Raw genomic sequence first — 14,186 nt, 5'->3', positions numbered from 1 at the left:
ATCTGATGGGCGTGTCCAAGGGGACAAACCATCAGATGAGACATGGGACAAGATAGAACTAGAGACATTCTGGTGTGAATCTGGACAAAGGGAAGGATTCTGTTCTGATCTCTTTCTTTAACCTTGTGAGACAGAAAGTGTTGTGGTTTCATGAGGAGACGGGGGGGGGGGGGGGGGGGGGTCTGAGCTCCACTGAAGGATGGATGAAGGGTTAACATCCAGCAGAGGATTGAGGAACACAGACAGAATCAGACAGGACACATCAGCAGTTTATCAGTGATGGTTGTGTTCTGGTCGTCGAGGGGCTTAGAACCCAACACCTACCTGGGACAAGGATTTCATGAACGGAGCGCTGATGTTACAGAACCTCTGATTGGCCAGGCTGTCCTCCGTGTGGCACTCAATCTGAATATCTGATTGGTCCTGTGGGCGAGTTATGGACATTATTCATCTGCAGCTTGTTCATGTCCCAGAGGAGCAGAAATTCACTGATGGAGCAAAGTGTAGAACGAGACCTTGACGATGAGGCTGGAGAAGAGCAGGTTGGAGGAGGTGGAGATGTGGATGGAGGCTCCGTATGCGTTCTCTCCCTGGTTCTCCAATCGAGCGAACACCAGCATCCTCCTCCGCACAGACTCCACCACGAACACCGACCCCGCTGTCGCCCCCTGGAGGCCACAGAGCGACCACGCTGCTCGTTCCCTGGAGCCGCAGAACTGCCTTCAGGTGAGACACAGGAAGAGTTAGGCAGTGTGTGTGTGTGTGTGTGTCTGTGTGTGTGTGTGTGTGTGTGTGTGTCCCTCACTGAGCGTCCAGCAGGTTGGTGGGACTGGGTGTGTGTCTGTGACTGGGTGTGTGTCTGTGTGTGTGTCCCCCTCACTGAGCGTCCAGCAGGTCAGTGTGAGTGTGTGTGTGTCTGTGACTGTGTGTGTGTCTGTGTGTGTGTGTGTCCCTCACTTAGCGTCCAGCAGGTCAGTGGGACTGGGTGTGTGTCTGTGACTGTGTGTGTGACTGTGTATGTGTCTGTGTGTGTGTCCCTCACTGAGCGTCCAGCAGGTCAGTGTGACTGTGTGTGTGTCTTTGTGTGTGTCTGTGTGTGTGTGTCCCTCACTGAGCGTCCAGCAGGTCAGTGGGACTGTGTGTGTGTCTGTGACTGTGTGTGTGTCTGTGACTGTGTGTGTGACTGTGTATGTGTCTGTGACTGTGTGTGTGTCTGTGTGTGTGTGTCCCTCACTGAGCGTCCAGCAGGTCAGTGTGACTGTGTGTGTGTCTGTGTGTGTGTCTGTGTGTGTGTGTCCCTCACTGAGCGTCCAGCAGGTCAATGTGACTGTGTGTGTGACTGAGTGTGTGACTGGGTGTGTGTCTGTGTGTGTGTGTCCCTCACTGAGCGTCCAGCAGGTCAGTGTGACTGTGTGTGTGTCTGTGTGTGTGTCTGTGTGTGTGTGTCCCTCACTCAGCGTCCAGCAGGTCAGTGTGACTGTGTGTGTGACTGTGTGTGTGTGTGTGTGTGTGTGTGTGTGTGTCTGTGACTGGGTGTGTGTCTGTGACTGGGTGTGTGTCTGTGACTGTGTGTGTGTCTGTGTGTGTGTCCCTCACTGAGCGTCCAGCAGGTCAGTGTGACTGTGTGTGTGTCTTGTGTGTGACTGTGTGTGTGTGTCCCTCACTGAGCGTCCAGCAGGTCAGTGGGACTGGGTGTGTGTCTGTGTCTGTGTGTGTGTCTGTTTGTGTGTCCCTCACTGAGCGTCCAGCAGGTCAGTGGGACTGGGTGTGTGTCTGTGACTGGGTGTGTGTCTGTGTGTGTGTGTCCCTCACTTAGCGTCCAGCAGGTCAGTGGGACTGTGTGTGTGTCTGTGACTGTGTGTGTGACTGTGTGTGTGTCTGTGACTGTGTGTGTGTCTGTGTGTGTGTGTCCCTCACTGAGCGTCCAGCAGGTCAGTGTGACTGTGTGTGTGACTGTGTGTGTGTTGTGTGTGTGTGTCTGTGACTGGGTGTGTGTCTGTGACTGGGTGTGTGTCTGGGTGTGTGTCTGTGTGTGTGTCCCTCACTGAGCGTCCAGCAGGTCAGTGTGACTGTGCAGCACCAGGTCTGGGACACAGGTGTCCTCCAGCTCACAGCCGTTCCAGAAAGGAAGCTACAGGAAGAGACGAGGATCATCACGTGTCTCACACAACAACCTGATGGTGGCGCTACACTTCCTACGGTTCATCCTGAAGGGAGCATGAATGTCTGAACCACATTTTAACACAACCAGGGAACGAAATTGAATTCTGATGGAAACAGGCTAATGCTAATGTCCGAGCTAAATCGTGACTGCTAACAAATCCAGAGACTCTGACATCACAGGGACAAACCTCGGCCCTCAGGACGCTCGGCCAATCAGGATCCAGCACCGGCCCCTTGTCTGGGTTCTGCATCCCCGTCTCCAGGACCACCGCGATGGGACGTCCGTAATCTGCTGTTTCCTGTGCAGAGGAATGTTCAGGAACAGTGTGTGTTTGTGTGTCTGTGTTTGTGTGTGTGTGTGAGTTTGTGTGTCTTTGTGTGTCTGTGTGTGTGACTCTGACCTGGACGGAGAAGCCGAGGCGTTGGCAGCTCTGACCTCCGCTCTGGAGAACGAGGCTCCTGGGCTGCTGTCGGTCCGATTCGTCCAGAACGACCCGAGAAGGAAATCGTCTCTCGTCCAAAACCAGGCTGAACCAAACAGCTGGGAGAGGAGGAAGAGGAGGAAGAGGAGGAGGAAGAGGAGGAAGAGGAGGAGGAAGAGGAGGGGGAAGAGGAGGAAGAGGAGGGGGAAGAGGAGGGGGAGGAGGAGGAAGAGGAGGAAGAGGAGGAAGAGGAGGAGGAAGAGGAGGAAGAGGAGGGGGAAGAGGAGGAAGAGGAGGGGGAAGAGGAGGAAGAGGAGGAAGAGGAGGGGGAAGAGGAGGAAGAGGAGGAAGAGGAGGAAGAGGAGGGGGAAGAGGAGGAAGAGGAGGAGGAAGAGGAGGGGGAAGAGGAGGAAGAGGAGGAAGAGGAGGAGGAAGAGGAGGAAGAGGAGGGGGAAGAGGAGGAAGAAGAGTAGGAGTAAGAGGAGGGGGGAAGAGGAGGAAGAGGAGGAAGAGGAGGAGGAAGAGGAGGGGGAAGAGGAGGGGGAAGAGGAGGGGGAAGAGGAGGAAGAGGAGGAAGAGGAGGGGGAAGAGGAGGGGGAAGAGGAGGGGGAAGAGGAGGAAGAGGAGGAAGAGGAGTTAAAGGAGGCAACCCAATGCAGTGTCTATCTCCTCTGAAGCTGTGAACAGGGACCATGTCTTTCAGGTGATGTTCATGGAGGTGCTTGAGGGACCTGGGGCACCAGGCCACACAAATGGTTTGACCCAGAGTTGGTTCCCATCTCACATCCAGTCCAGATCCTTCATGAGACGATACATTGATGATTCATTGAGATGTTTCAGGTCCGTGTTCCGTCCACGAGAACGTTTTGAATTCCTGTTCATTTGTTCAGGAGGAGTTTTCTCTCTCAGCAGAATCGTTGTTCCTCAGATTCTTTGGGAGCTTCTCAGAACACTTTCCCTGACAGAAGAGTCGCTGATGAAAACACTTTCAACAACTACCAGTGTTCCCAGTGTCACATCAGCTGGAGATCAGAGGAGAGGACGACAGGTAATTCGACTGATTCATGAACTCTCTGCTCTTTAGCCACAAACTCTCCACAGGACGAAGCAGTTCACCTTTCTAATATAACTTATCTTCTCATTCTGCTGTGAGAGCTGCACGTTCTGCTGCTGGTGTGGAACTGCAGAGCTCGTCTGCTTCACAACTGGAGGTTTGGATTCATGAGAGAGAGACGAGGCTCGGTTCAGTCCGGTCCAGCCCGGTTCAGTTCGGTTCAGTCTGGTTCAGTCCGGTTCAGTCCAGTTCAGTCCGGTTAAGTCCGGTTAAGTCTAGTTCAGTCCTGGTCAGTCCGGTTCAGTCCGGTTCAGTCTGGTTCAGTCCAGTCCAGTCCAGTTCAGTCCGGTTCAGTCCGGTTCAGTCCGGTTCAGTCTGGTTCAGTCTGGTTCAGTCCGGTTAAGTCCGGTTAAGTCCAGTTCAGTCCTGGTCAGTCCGGTTCAGTCTGGTTCAGTCCGGTTAAGTCCGGTTAAGTCTAGTTCAGTCCTGGTCAGTCCGGTTCAGTCCGGTTCAGTCCGGTTCAGTCTGGTTCAGTCTGGTTCAGTCCGGTTAAGGCCGGTTAAGTCCAGTTCAGTCCTGGTCAGTCCGGTTCAGTCTGGTTCAGTCCGGTTCAGTCTGGTTCAGTCCGGTTAAGTCCGGTTAAGTCTAGTTCAGTCCTGGTCAGTCCGGTTCAGTCCGGTTCAGTCTGGTTCAGTCCAGTCCAGTCCAGTTCAGTCCGGTTCAGTCCGGTTCAGTCCGGTTCAGTCTGGTTCAGTCTGGTTCAGTCCGGTTAAGTCCGGTTAAGTCCAGTTCAGTCCTGGTCAGTCCGGTTCAGTCTGGTTCAGTCCGGTTAAGTCCGGTTAAGTCTAGTTCAGTCCTGGTCAGTCCGGTTCAGTCCGGTTCAGTCCGGTTCAGTCTGGTTCAGTCTGGTTCAGTCCGGTTAAGGCCGGTTAAGTCCAGTTCAGTCCTGGTCAGTCCGGTTCAGTCTGGTTCAGTCCGGTTCAGTCTGGTTCAGTCCGGTTAAGTCCGGTTAAGTCCAGTTCAGTCGTGGTCAGTCCGGTTCACGTCCCCGACGCCTCGACTGAACAGTGACGAGCGAACTGGAGCAAGTCTCACAGACAAAGACTCCAGCTCCAGAAAGCCTCAAGCATTTTTTGTTTGATGCCATGCAGCTTGTCAGTGTGTGTGTGTGTGTTTGTGTGTGTGTGTGTGTGTGTGTGCGTGAGTGTGTGTGTGTGTGTGTGTGTGTGTGTGTGTGTGTGTGTGTGTGTGTAATCCAATCCAGATGACTGTGGGGGGGTGAGGAGGAGGACGCTATGAAGTGATGGAGGAGGAGCAGGGACACAGTTAGCTGGCTGCTGTTAGCATGGTAGTGATGTTTCCATGCAGCACATCTGCAGCTGGTTACAGAGAGAGACACGACACTGACAAACATCTGGCTGATTCTGAAGCTGTCCTCACAAACGTCCACACAGCTGATGTCCACACCAGATGGAACTTCAACCCGCTCGCACCAGACGCTGCTCAGAGGCACGTCGGCAGTTTACGAGGACGTCTCAGAGCCAGAGTTTCATTTTCATCACAAAATGGGTGAACCTTCATATTAGGTTTAGTTCATTCATCTCACAGTCTCATTATTATCTACATTCATTAGATCTAGATTTTTATATAGATCTAAAACACACTGTGAGAGAACCAGTCCCACAAACACAGGAGCGAAGCTGCTAATTCTCTGAATGCTCCTCGAGCTTCTTGTTCCTGACGAAGATGTTTTTGATTAATAAAGTGAAATTAACATTTAGCAGCAATAAAAACAGAATCTCAGATCCACCCACCGACATCAGTCCTGGTGCTGGTCTGGGTCCGGGGCTCCAGACTCAGACAGACCTTCACAGACATGCAGGTCACCTCCTTCCCTCCTCTACGACAGTCCTTGTTGAAGATGTTCACCTTCTCGGGTTCAAAGGTCAGTTTGGCCTGAATCCTGATCACACCACGAGACCTGCAGAGGGGGGGGGGGGGGGGGTTTGAGTTACTGATCCTCTCCTGAGGATGAACCAAGATGTTGTCAGGTTTAGACTCTTGGGTTAAGATTAGTTTGGTTTGAGAAAACAAAGCAAATAATGCTGCTGACAAAGGTTCACTCCACAAGAAGATCTCACACAGACTGGAAGTGACCAGGAGCTGAATGTTCACCACTGATCCTCTGGGGAACATGAATGTTGAGATATTATAAATTGACGTTATTATAAAGCCATGATGCTAGATCGTGCGGTGGTCTGACCAGATGATGACGGCAGCTCCCAGCGCTCCCACCGCGAGGTCGACCAGTCCGTCTGAGTTCACATCCAGAACCCCGTGGAGACTCTGTCCGAAGTACCTCAGCCCGGCAGAGAGTCCGGCTGCAGGGAGACGCTGCAGAGACGCACACAGGTCACTAACGCTACAGACACAAATCCCTTCATCTGTCTGGCTCATCGTCTGTTACCTGTCTGTGCTGCCGCTGGAGGCTTTTATCCTGGCCGTAGAACACGTAGACTGCCCCCTTGTGGTCGTCCTCCAGTGGAGCGCCCACCACCAGCTCCTTAAATCCGTCTCCGTTCATGTCAGGTATCTGGGCCAGCGCCGAACCCAGACGGGAGTTCTGAGAGCAGTCAGATATCTCCAGCGCCCCCTGCAGGACAAATGATGTCTGGAGGGAGGAGGTTTAGGTTAATTTTCTGTGTTCTCATGTGACTGACACAGCAGGCGGCCAATCAGAGTAAAGACTGAGTGTCTGTACCTGAGGTGTAACAGAGTAGATGTAAACCTTCCCTCTCTCCCAACCCTGGCTGTAGTACATGGGAGCTGCCACCAGGAGGACATCAGTATGTCCGTCTCCATCCACGTCCATCGATAACAACTCGCTGCCGAAATACGACCCGATCTGAGGAGAACACAACACTGTGTGAGAACAACACACAAAGGTGGAGCCAGAGCATCTTAAACACCCCCTGGTGGCTCGCTGCAGTATAGGTCATAAACTCCGCCTCCTCCATGTTAGCAGATAGGACATGGACCAAACTAAAAAAGGATGTCATTTCAGGTTTTATCTCACTGACGTTTGTTCAAGTGTTTCTGATCAGTTTGGTTTGAAATACTTATTTGATGATATAAAAAAAGGCAGAGACAAAATGATTGACAGCTGAGACTGACTCCTGATTGGTCGAGTGCTTGTATGGGCGGGACCTCGATACCATGTCTCCACTTAAAACAAGATGGCAGCGTTTGTATAATTTGGCTTTAATTTCTGCAGAGTGGGAGGACGTGGAGACGTGTCGTCCTTTTTTATTTTCAGTCTATGCTTCAAACAGTAAACGTGGTTGAACTCGTTTACACATTTCTTGTAATTTAGCTTTGGTCTTGTTGAAATACCAGAATGTGTGTTACATGATCATTTAACACAAACCGTCCTGACGTCCCAACGAAGAAGAACAAGTCTTCAGGACGGTTCACACACTGAACACTGAGATTATAAGACAACATGTGGGTGTGTGCTCCTGTGTTTAGAGATATTTTCCTAATCTCTGTCGACTGAATCTCTTTCTCCACTACAGATGATGGGTGGGCCTGGTTTTACTGGGAGCCTGTAGCCAGAAGAACAACTGGAATCATCATGGAGATGGTGACGTGTTCCACATATGACGACACATGTCTCTATTTGCATATTACGATACTCATCATGCTATCTTGCGTCAGTCCGCTACACGTTTGTACATATATTTTGTGTGTGTGTGTGTGTGTGTGTGTGTGTGTGTGTGTGTGTGTGTGAGACCTGCTCTCCCAGCAGGCCATGCAGGATGGTCAGGTTTCCCGTGTTCTTCAGCGTGAAGATGATGACCTTGCCGGTGTGGTTGAACCTTGGCGCTCCGGACACGTAGAGCTGGGAGCCCCGAGCCGAAACCAGTGACCCCACTGAGTAACCTGGAGCCAGGACCGGACAGGAAGCAACACACGTCACACATCATCGTCTCGACAGGTGTTCAGAATGTTCATGGTGTGATGGCGCCACCATGAGACCAACGTGAGCCTCACAGTAACATCTCTGACATTCATGCTCTGAGGTGGATGAACCTTCATGACTGTGTGGATTTTACCATGATGTGCTGCTGTGTGTATGGAGCCCTGCAGCCTCTAGGGGGCAGCAGCAGGGAGTTCAACTGAGAACTCTTCAGTTTAAATCAGTAGAGTAGAACTACCAGAGGTGAGTGAAGCTCAATAGCTGTACCCAGATAGGCTCCGTGGTTCTTCAGCTCCTCTGGAAACTCCTCCCGATACGAGGATTTCGGAGGAACAACTTTCCCGTGTTTAGTTTCTTTCAGCACGGCACCGGTCCAGTCGTAGGCGCCGACCGCCCCGAGCAGAACGCCGTCCTGAAGGGAAGATGTGGAGATCACGTATTCACTAGACAGCTAGATGCATCGAGCTCACATCTATGTACCACACATGGAGTGTTCCACTAGAGGGCGCACCACAGAACTCACACCTTTTAAAACTCCCAGATTCTGTGAATAACTAACATGGCCTCACTGGAGGAGGTGGCAGCCTCCTCCTATTGCCTCCGAGAAGCGAAGGCTCCAGCAGGTGGCTCCTCCCACATCCCACGATAGGTAACATCCAATAGAATCATACTTAAAGTCAAGAGATCAGCTGATGACACTTAACCCATTAAACCAAGTAGCATTCAAACGTTCTCACTGTGTTTGAATGAAGTTCTTCAGCGAGGCAACAGAACAGGGCGGGACGAGCTTCTGGGGCTGGTCACGTTAAGTCTCTGTAGATCTTGATGGATTTGGCCTTCAGAGTCTATGAGGCCCGATAACACAGCCTCCTTCATGAGCCGGGTGGTCCACATCCTCTATCGACCTCCACACTGCCCCCTACTGTTAATGTACGTATGGTCCAGCGTAGTGTTAGTGTCTGAGGATGTGCACGACCGACTCCAGCGAGTGAAGCACGGAGGAGAATCAGCAGGAGCAACATGTGAGTTCGCTGGATTGACTCACTCCTGCAGTATGAACCTCGTCACATGGAAATCCCATCATGCAGCTTGAGTTACAGCTCAGATCCCAAATCCTCAGTTCCCACCACATAGTTCTCATCGTCAGTAAAGTGAAGCTGAAAAGAAATGGGTCTTCTTCAGAATCAACCTGAGGAGACATATCAGACGTCTTGAGACCAGTGGGAACTGTAGCTGCAGTCAGATGGAGGACGGCTCTTCACTGATCTTCAGGAACACGTCAGGAACACGTCAGGAACACGTCAGGAACACGTCAGGAACAACCCAGCGTGTCCTCTGTGCTGCAGACCTGATGTCTCTGCTCAGACATCGTGCCCATGGCAGGAGGACGGGATCAGTGGCTCTGGAATCTCTCGACTCTTGTTTACAGCCAGTGGAGCTGGAAGATGGACTCTGGAGGTTGTAAACTCCAGATATTAGAGTTATTAAAACGCTGAGTGCTGGTCTTGTGAGGGCCATGTGCAGCATGTGAGCAGCACATGGACTGACTCTGGATCTGCACATGCACTTCTTTAATCCTGCGTGAGGAGAGGATGATGGTTTCCACAGTGATTCTTACCCTTTAATCCTCAAACTCAGGAGCAGGAGACACGTTGCAGTAAATAGTTGTGAATGAGCTCAGGTGCACGTGTGTGTTCAGGTCTCCTGGCTCCTTCATGTGTTGATGTGTGTGTGAGAGCGTTTTGTTGGCAGCTCCACCTTCAGGAAAACCATCTGCTGCGTGTTACTCAAAGAAAGTTTCCATCAAACCCTTTGGACTTCAGTCTGATGCAACTTTCCCTGGACCAGAAACCACAGAAATATTTAATCTGACGGCTGAGGATGAGACCTACAAGAATATTTGAGAATTTCCTCCCTGGTTTGCTGAGTTTCTGTTGGAATCAGGTTCCATTCGAATACAGAGCCTCAGTAACTTTCTGTTCCCAAATCAAATCAAATTTATTATATCATATCTGCCAAGTCCCTGAATTTTACAAGTAGAAGAAGCTCAGGTATGTTTTCCAGAAGTGAATTCAGGAAAGTTATAATCATCCTTGACCTCGGACGTGGAAATCAAATTAAACTGAGGGAAATGACGTAAAAGTCCAAACTGGAGAGTCCAGTGTGAAGTTTCTCATTCAGAAAGTTGGACCTTCAGACATTTACAGACACAAACAGAATCTCTGAAACATCTGGAGGCTGAAATAACAGCAGCTGTACAAGAATGTGACGTGAACCTGACTCACTCTAACGAGATGTGAGGAGAAACCAGCCTGAGCCATCTGGAGACCGAACCCCCGACCCTGACTGCTGGTTCCTGTGAAGCACACAGAGGATCAGCTGCACACCATCACAACAGGCTGATTCCAGATCTGTTTGTGTGTTTTCATCAATCACATCCTGTAATGTTGATCACACTGAGAATCAAGCTGCAGTAGACCTGTATTAACACTAAATATTCTTCTGTGAATTAGCTTCAGACACGATGAAGAAACATGTTGAACTCGTGTTAACGTCAGCCGACCTTCCAGAGAGAAGATCCTTTCTCCCAGAGCGTCCACGATGTCTTTCAGCGCCGACTCGTCCGTCACGTTGAAGAAGTGTTTCTCGTCCGGGTCGCTGGCGATGAACTTGATCTCCTTCAGAAAGGCTTCAGGGTTGATTCCCCGACGGTTGTAATAACCCAGAACCTGCAGGAGACGCTCAGTGAGAGAGGGTTCAAATCCTTTACCTCCAGAGAACCACAAAGGTTTTTATATCAGTAGAAAGGATGGAAGAAGTGAAGACTGAGGGGTCAGGGGGTAAACTGTAGGACCCAGCAGCAGACAGGAAGTCCTGAGGTAGTCCTGAGGTCACAGAGGTTAACGATGGACTCACAGCGATGGCGTACATGGTGATGTTGTCTCTCTCACTGTCGCCGACGGCCTGAACCAGATGAGGACTGTCATGAGATTCACCGTCTGTGATCACGATCATCACCTTCTGAGCGCCGGGCCGGCCGCCACGTTTGAACGCCTCTGACCTGCAGAGACATGAAGGTGTGAGGAACCCAGCAGGACACTGACTGGTCCTTACAGGGAGGATGGGAGTCGAACCTCGCCACGTTAATGCCCAGCGCCGTCCTGGTCTCCTCTCCGCCCCGCTGGTCGATGCTTCTGGCGGCCTCCACCACCTCCTCCACCGTCTGGTACTCACCCAGACTGAACTCATGGACCACTGCAGAGCCGTACTGAACCACACCGACCTGCAGAGGGAACGCAGCTCAGTCTGAGTCTATAACAGTTTTCATTATTATTAATTCAATAAAAGCTAAATCAACAACAAACAGGAGAAAAGTACAAACCAGCTTTTGAATTTAATAAATGTAATCTTCAGGGTTGAATGTGTTGAATGTGTTTTATCTGGTGATGAACCGACCTGCGTCTGACCTGAGCCGATGTAGAACTTGTGCAGGATGTTGATGAGGAAGTCCTGCACCTCGTACCACGGGTAGATGGAGTTAGAACCATCCAGAACAATCACGATGTCCATGAACGTCTCACACCCTGAAGACACAGAGAAAACAGATGGATGGGGGACGAGGGATGATGGATGGATGAGTGATAGCTAATGGATGATGGATGAGTGATGGATGATGATGGATGGGTGATGGATGAGTGATGGATGAGTGATGGATGAGTGATGGATGGGTGATGGATGAGTGATGGATGAGTGATGAGTGATGATGGATGATGGATGGGTGATGGATGAGTGATGATGGATGATGGATGGATGAGTGATGGATGGGTGATGGATGATTGATGGATGAGTGATGATGGATGATGGATGGATGAGTGATGGATGATTGATGGATGAGTGATGATGGATGATTGATGATTGATGGATGATTGATGGATGATGATGGATGAGTGATGGATGAGTGATGATGGATGATGGATGGATGAGTGATGGATGATTGATGGATGAGTGATGATGGATGATTGATGATTGATGGATGATTGATGGATGATGATGGATGAGTGATGGATGAGTGATGGATGAGTGATGATGGATGATGGATGGATGATGGATGGATGATGAGTGATGAGTGATGATGGATGATGGATGGATGATGGATGGATGATGAGTGATGATGGATGAGTGATGAGTGATGATGGATGATGGATGGATGATGGATGGATGAGTGATGGATGTCTTACTCTGCAGGGCGGGGGTGATGGTGTGGGACAGTCTGAAGTTGCGACCGACTCTGGAGCAGATCCCAGTGCTGTACAGAGAACTTCCACATTCATGAGACCAGAGCGGTCCACAGGTCTGAGGACACACAGACACACACCAGTCAAATACACACAACACAAAACAAATCCAACACAGATTCATTTAAACAACAATTTGAAACAATAATCATGTTAATCTGAAACAAATGGTTGAATAAACTGAAACATGTGTTGGGTGTGGTGGAGGTTGGAGCTGCACTGAGTGATGTGGTTAGAAATGGAGCTGGAGGACGTGTCTCTGTCGTGGGACGCACCACGAAGCTGCTGTCTCTGGGGTTGGAGGTCAGCGTCATGCCCAGCCTCATCTTGTCTTTCCTCTCAGACACGTTGTCCAGAGAAAGTTTCCCTGGAGACAAATAAACACAGTTCATCCCTGAGGACGGTTTGAAACCTGCTGATAGACTCCCAGTTTGAGAAACCAGAGCCTCAGTGGGAAAAGCTGCAAACTGTGTACTTGAGTTTTGTGTGTTTACCAAAAGTCTGTGTGAATAAAGAACATTAAAAGAAGATGAAAGAGAAGAAGAAGAAGAAGAAGACGAGAAAGAAGAAAGCAACAATGAAAAGGAAGACAACAACAGAGGAGGAAAAGGAGGAAGTAGAAGAAGAAGACAGAAAAGAAAAAAGAAGCCAACAATGAAGAAGACGATGATGAAGAAGATGAAGAAGATGAAGAGAATCAGACAAAAGAAACAATGACAAAGAAGAAGAATAAGACGGAGCCTCTGAACTCTAGTGACAGGCAGTGGTGGAAAGTACCTGAGTACATTTACTTCAACACTGTAGTGATGTGTTTGTACTTGAGTATCCTGAGTATCACTGCTTCACACTTCAGTCTCAGGTGAGGTAGTAGTACTCTCTACTCTAAGTGTTTAAATGGAGGAGCTGCTGATTGGACTGTGGAGACTCAGGAGAAGCTCACCCAGCTGCAGTCGGCTGCAGTTCACTGAGCTGCTGGTGTCCAGAGGACATCTCCACACGTCACCAGTCTGCTGCCTCCCAGTGGATTCAGAGGGAGCTCCCACCAGCAGCCTGGAACACACACACACACACACACACAGACACACACACACACACCCTTGTACTTGTGTGTTTTTACTCTTCTAACACTCTTCAGATACTTTTTAACAGTAACACCTCCAGACTCCAAATGTGATAAAGAACATTCTCCTCCTCTTCAGCCCTAAAAGGTTTTCTAACATTGTCACATCGGCCAAAGTTAAACATTGAATCTTAACAAGGTTTAGCTTCATCAATAAATCTGAATCAGGTATTTTACTTCATATTCCATGTTGAGTGGAGATGGTCTGATGAGTCAGAGCATCCATCACCTCACGCTTTATGTGTAGAGCAGTTAAACTGGTGACACTTTACCAAACTGGTGCGTGGTGTCTCCGCTCTGGGATGATATTTGAAAATGGAAGTTTGGAGATGAACCCAGTTGATATATTTTGACGTGGTCTCATGCACAGTGATGTCACTTTGTTAAAACTACTCATCACTCAGTTCTGCGTCTCTGCTGTTTTATGGTATCTGAGCATAATTAGCTTTAACTTGTTTCATTTAATAATTGAATGTTCTTAAGGAAAATGAATGTGACATGACCACTAATATCACCGCTGGTTTATAAGTGGACTTATAATCTGATCACGTCTCCAGAATGAACGATGCATGGGTCAGAGTTTCATACTCGTGCTCACACAGCGCCTCCTGGAGTCCACGTCCATGTTTTTACACAGGTGATGTTTGGATGCTACTCATCACAATGCATGGTGGGATATTATAAGAGTGCTTCAGAGCAGCTGAGACAGACCAGAGGTGCAACCAGCTGAGGTCAAAGCTGCAGATCAGGTCTCTCAGTGGCTCTGGGTCACAGACGGTCGCTGCAGGTTCAGTTTGTTCTTTTCTCTGATCCATCAAACGACAGATGTTCAGTTGAGCTGTGGCTCTCAGAGCTCAGCAGCTGGAGCAGCGAGCAGCGACCAGCGACCACACTGAACCGTCCGGCTGCTCCGGTGTCGCACAGCGAGCAGCTGGGAAACACACACCGGAGTGAACACACACCTCATGTGGCCTGGACGGCAGCGGTTCTGGGAACAGGCCTGAGTCACACACCAGAGGACAGGCTCAGTGCTAACCCTCAATCTGCTAATGTGTCTCCAGTCCACATCAAACCACATCAAACCACATCAAACCACGTCCCACAGCCGGCAGCTCCTCTGAGGGCATCACGCTGCTCGGCTCCTCAACAGGTG

At 49.9% G+C, this 14,186-nt stretch overlaps 1 protein-coding gene across 1 annotated transcript in view; it reads right to left on the bottom strand.

The window, feature by feature from the left end:
- The window catches only part of LOC128444990 (integrin alpha-11), a 28,745-nt gene that overhangs the window by 6,611 nt on the left and 7,948 nt on the right, over positions 1 to 14,186 (bottom strand). The window contains exons 3-21 of the mRNA XM_053427725.1: positions 12,854 to 12,963; positions 12,189 to 12,280; positions 11,857 to 11,971; positions 11,075 to 11,202; positions 10,753 to 10,901; positions 10,535 to 10,679; positions 10,182 to 10,347; positions 9,904 to 9,974; positions 7,886 to 8,030; positions 7,433 to 7,581; positions 6,401 to 6,544; positions 6,107 to 6,310; positions 5,903 to 6,033; positions 5,454 to 5,620; positions 2,565 to 2,704; positions 2,352 to 2,462; positions 2,046 to 2,131; positions 516 to 720; positions 325 to 423 (exon numbers count right to left, since the gene is read on the bottom strand). Of these exons, the coding sequence (XP_053283700.1) occupies positions 325 to 423; positions 516 to 720; positions 2,046 to 2,131; positions 2,352 to 2,462; positions 2,565 to 2,704; positions 5,454 to 5,620; positions 5,903 to 6,033; positions 6,107 to 6,310; positions 6,401 to 6,544; positions 7,433 to 7,581; positions 7,886 to 8,030; positions 9,904 to 9,974; positions 10,182 to 10,347; positions 10,535 to 10,679; positions 10,753 to 10,901; positions 11,075 to 11,202; positions 11,857 to 11,971; positions 12,189 to 12,280; positions 12,854 to 12,963 (2,557 nt within the window). The remainder of the gene's footprint in view (positions 1 to 324; positions 424 to 515; positions 721 to 2,045; positions 2,132 to 2,351; positions 2,463 to 2,564; positions 2,705 to 5,453; positions 5,621 to 5,902; positions 6,034 to 6,106; positions 6,311 to 6,400; positions 6,545 to 7,432; positions 7,582 to 7,885; positions 8,031 to 9,903; positions 9,975 to 10,181; positions 10,348 to 10,534; positions 10,680 to 10,752; positions 10,902 to 11,074; positions 11,203 to 11,856; positions 11,972 to 12,188; positions 12,281 to 12,853; positions 12,964 to 14,186) is intronic.

This window comes from Pleuronectes platessa, chromosome 7 (genome assembly GCF_947347685.1).
Source record: "Pleuronectes platessa chromosome 7, fPlePla1.1, whole genome shotgun sequence".
Classification (NCBI taxonomy): domain Eukaryota; kingdom Metazoa; phylum Chordata; class Actinopteri; order Pleuronectiformes; family Pleuronectidae; genus Pleuronectes; species Pleuronectes platessa.
The sequence above is the reverse complement of the archived record's forward strand: the minus strand, read 5'-3'. Positions and strand labels throughout refer to the sequence as shown.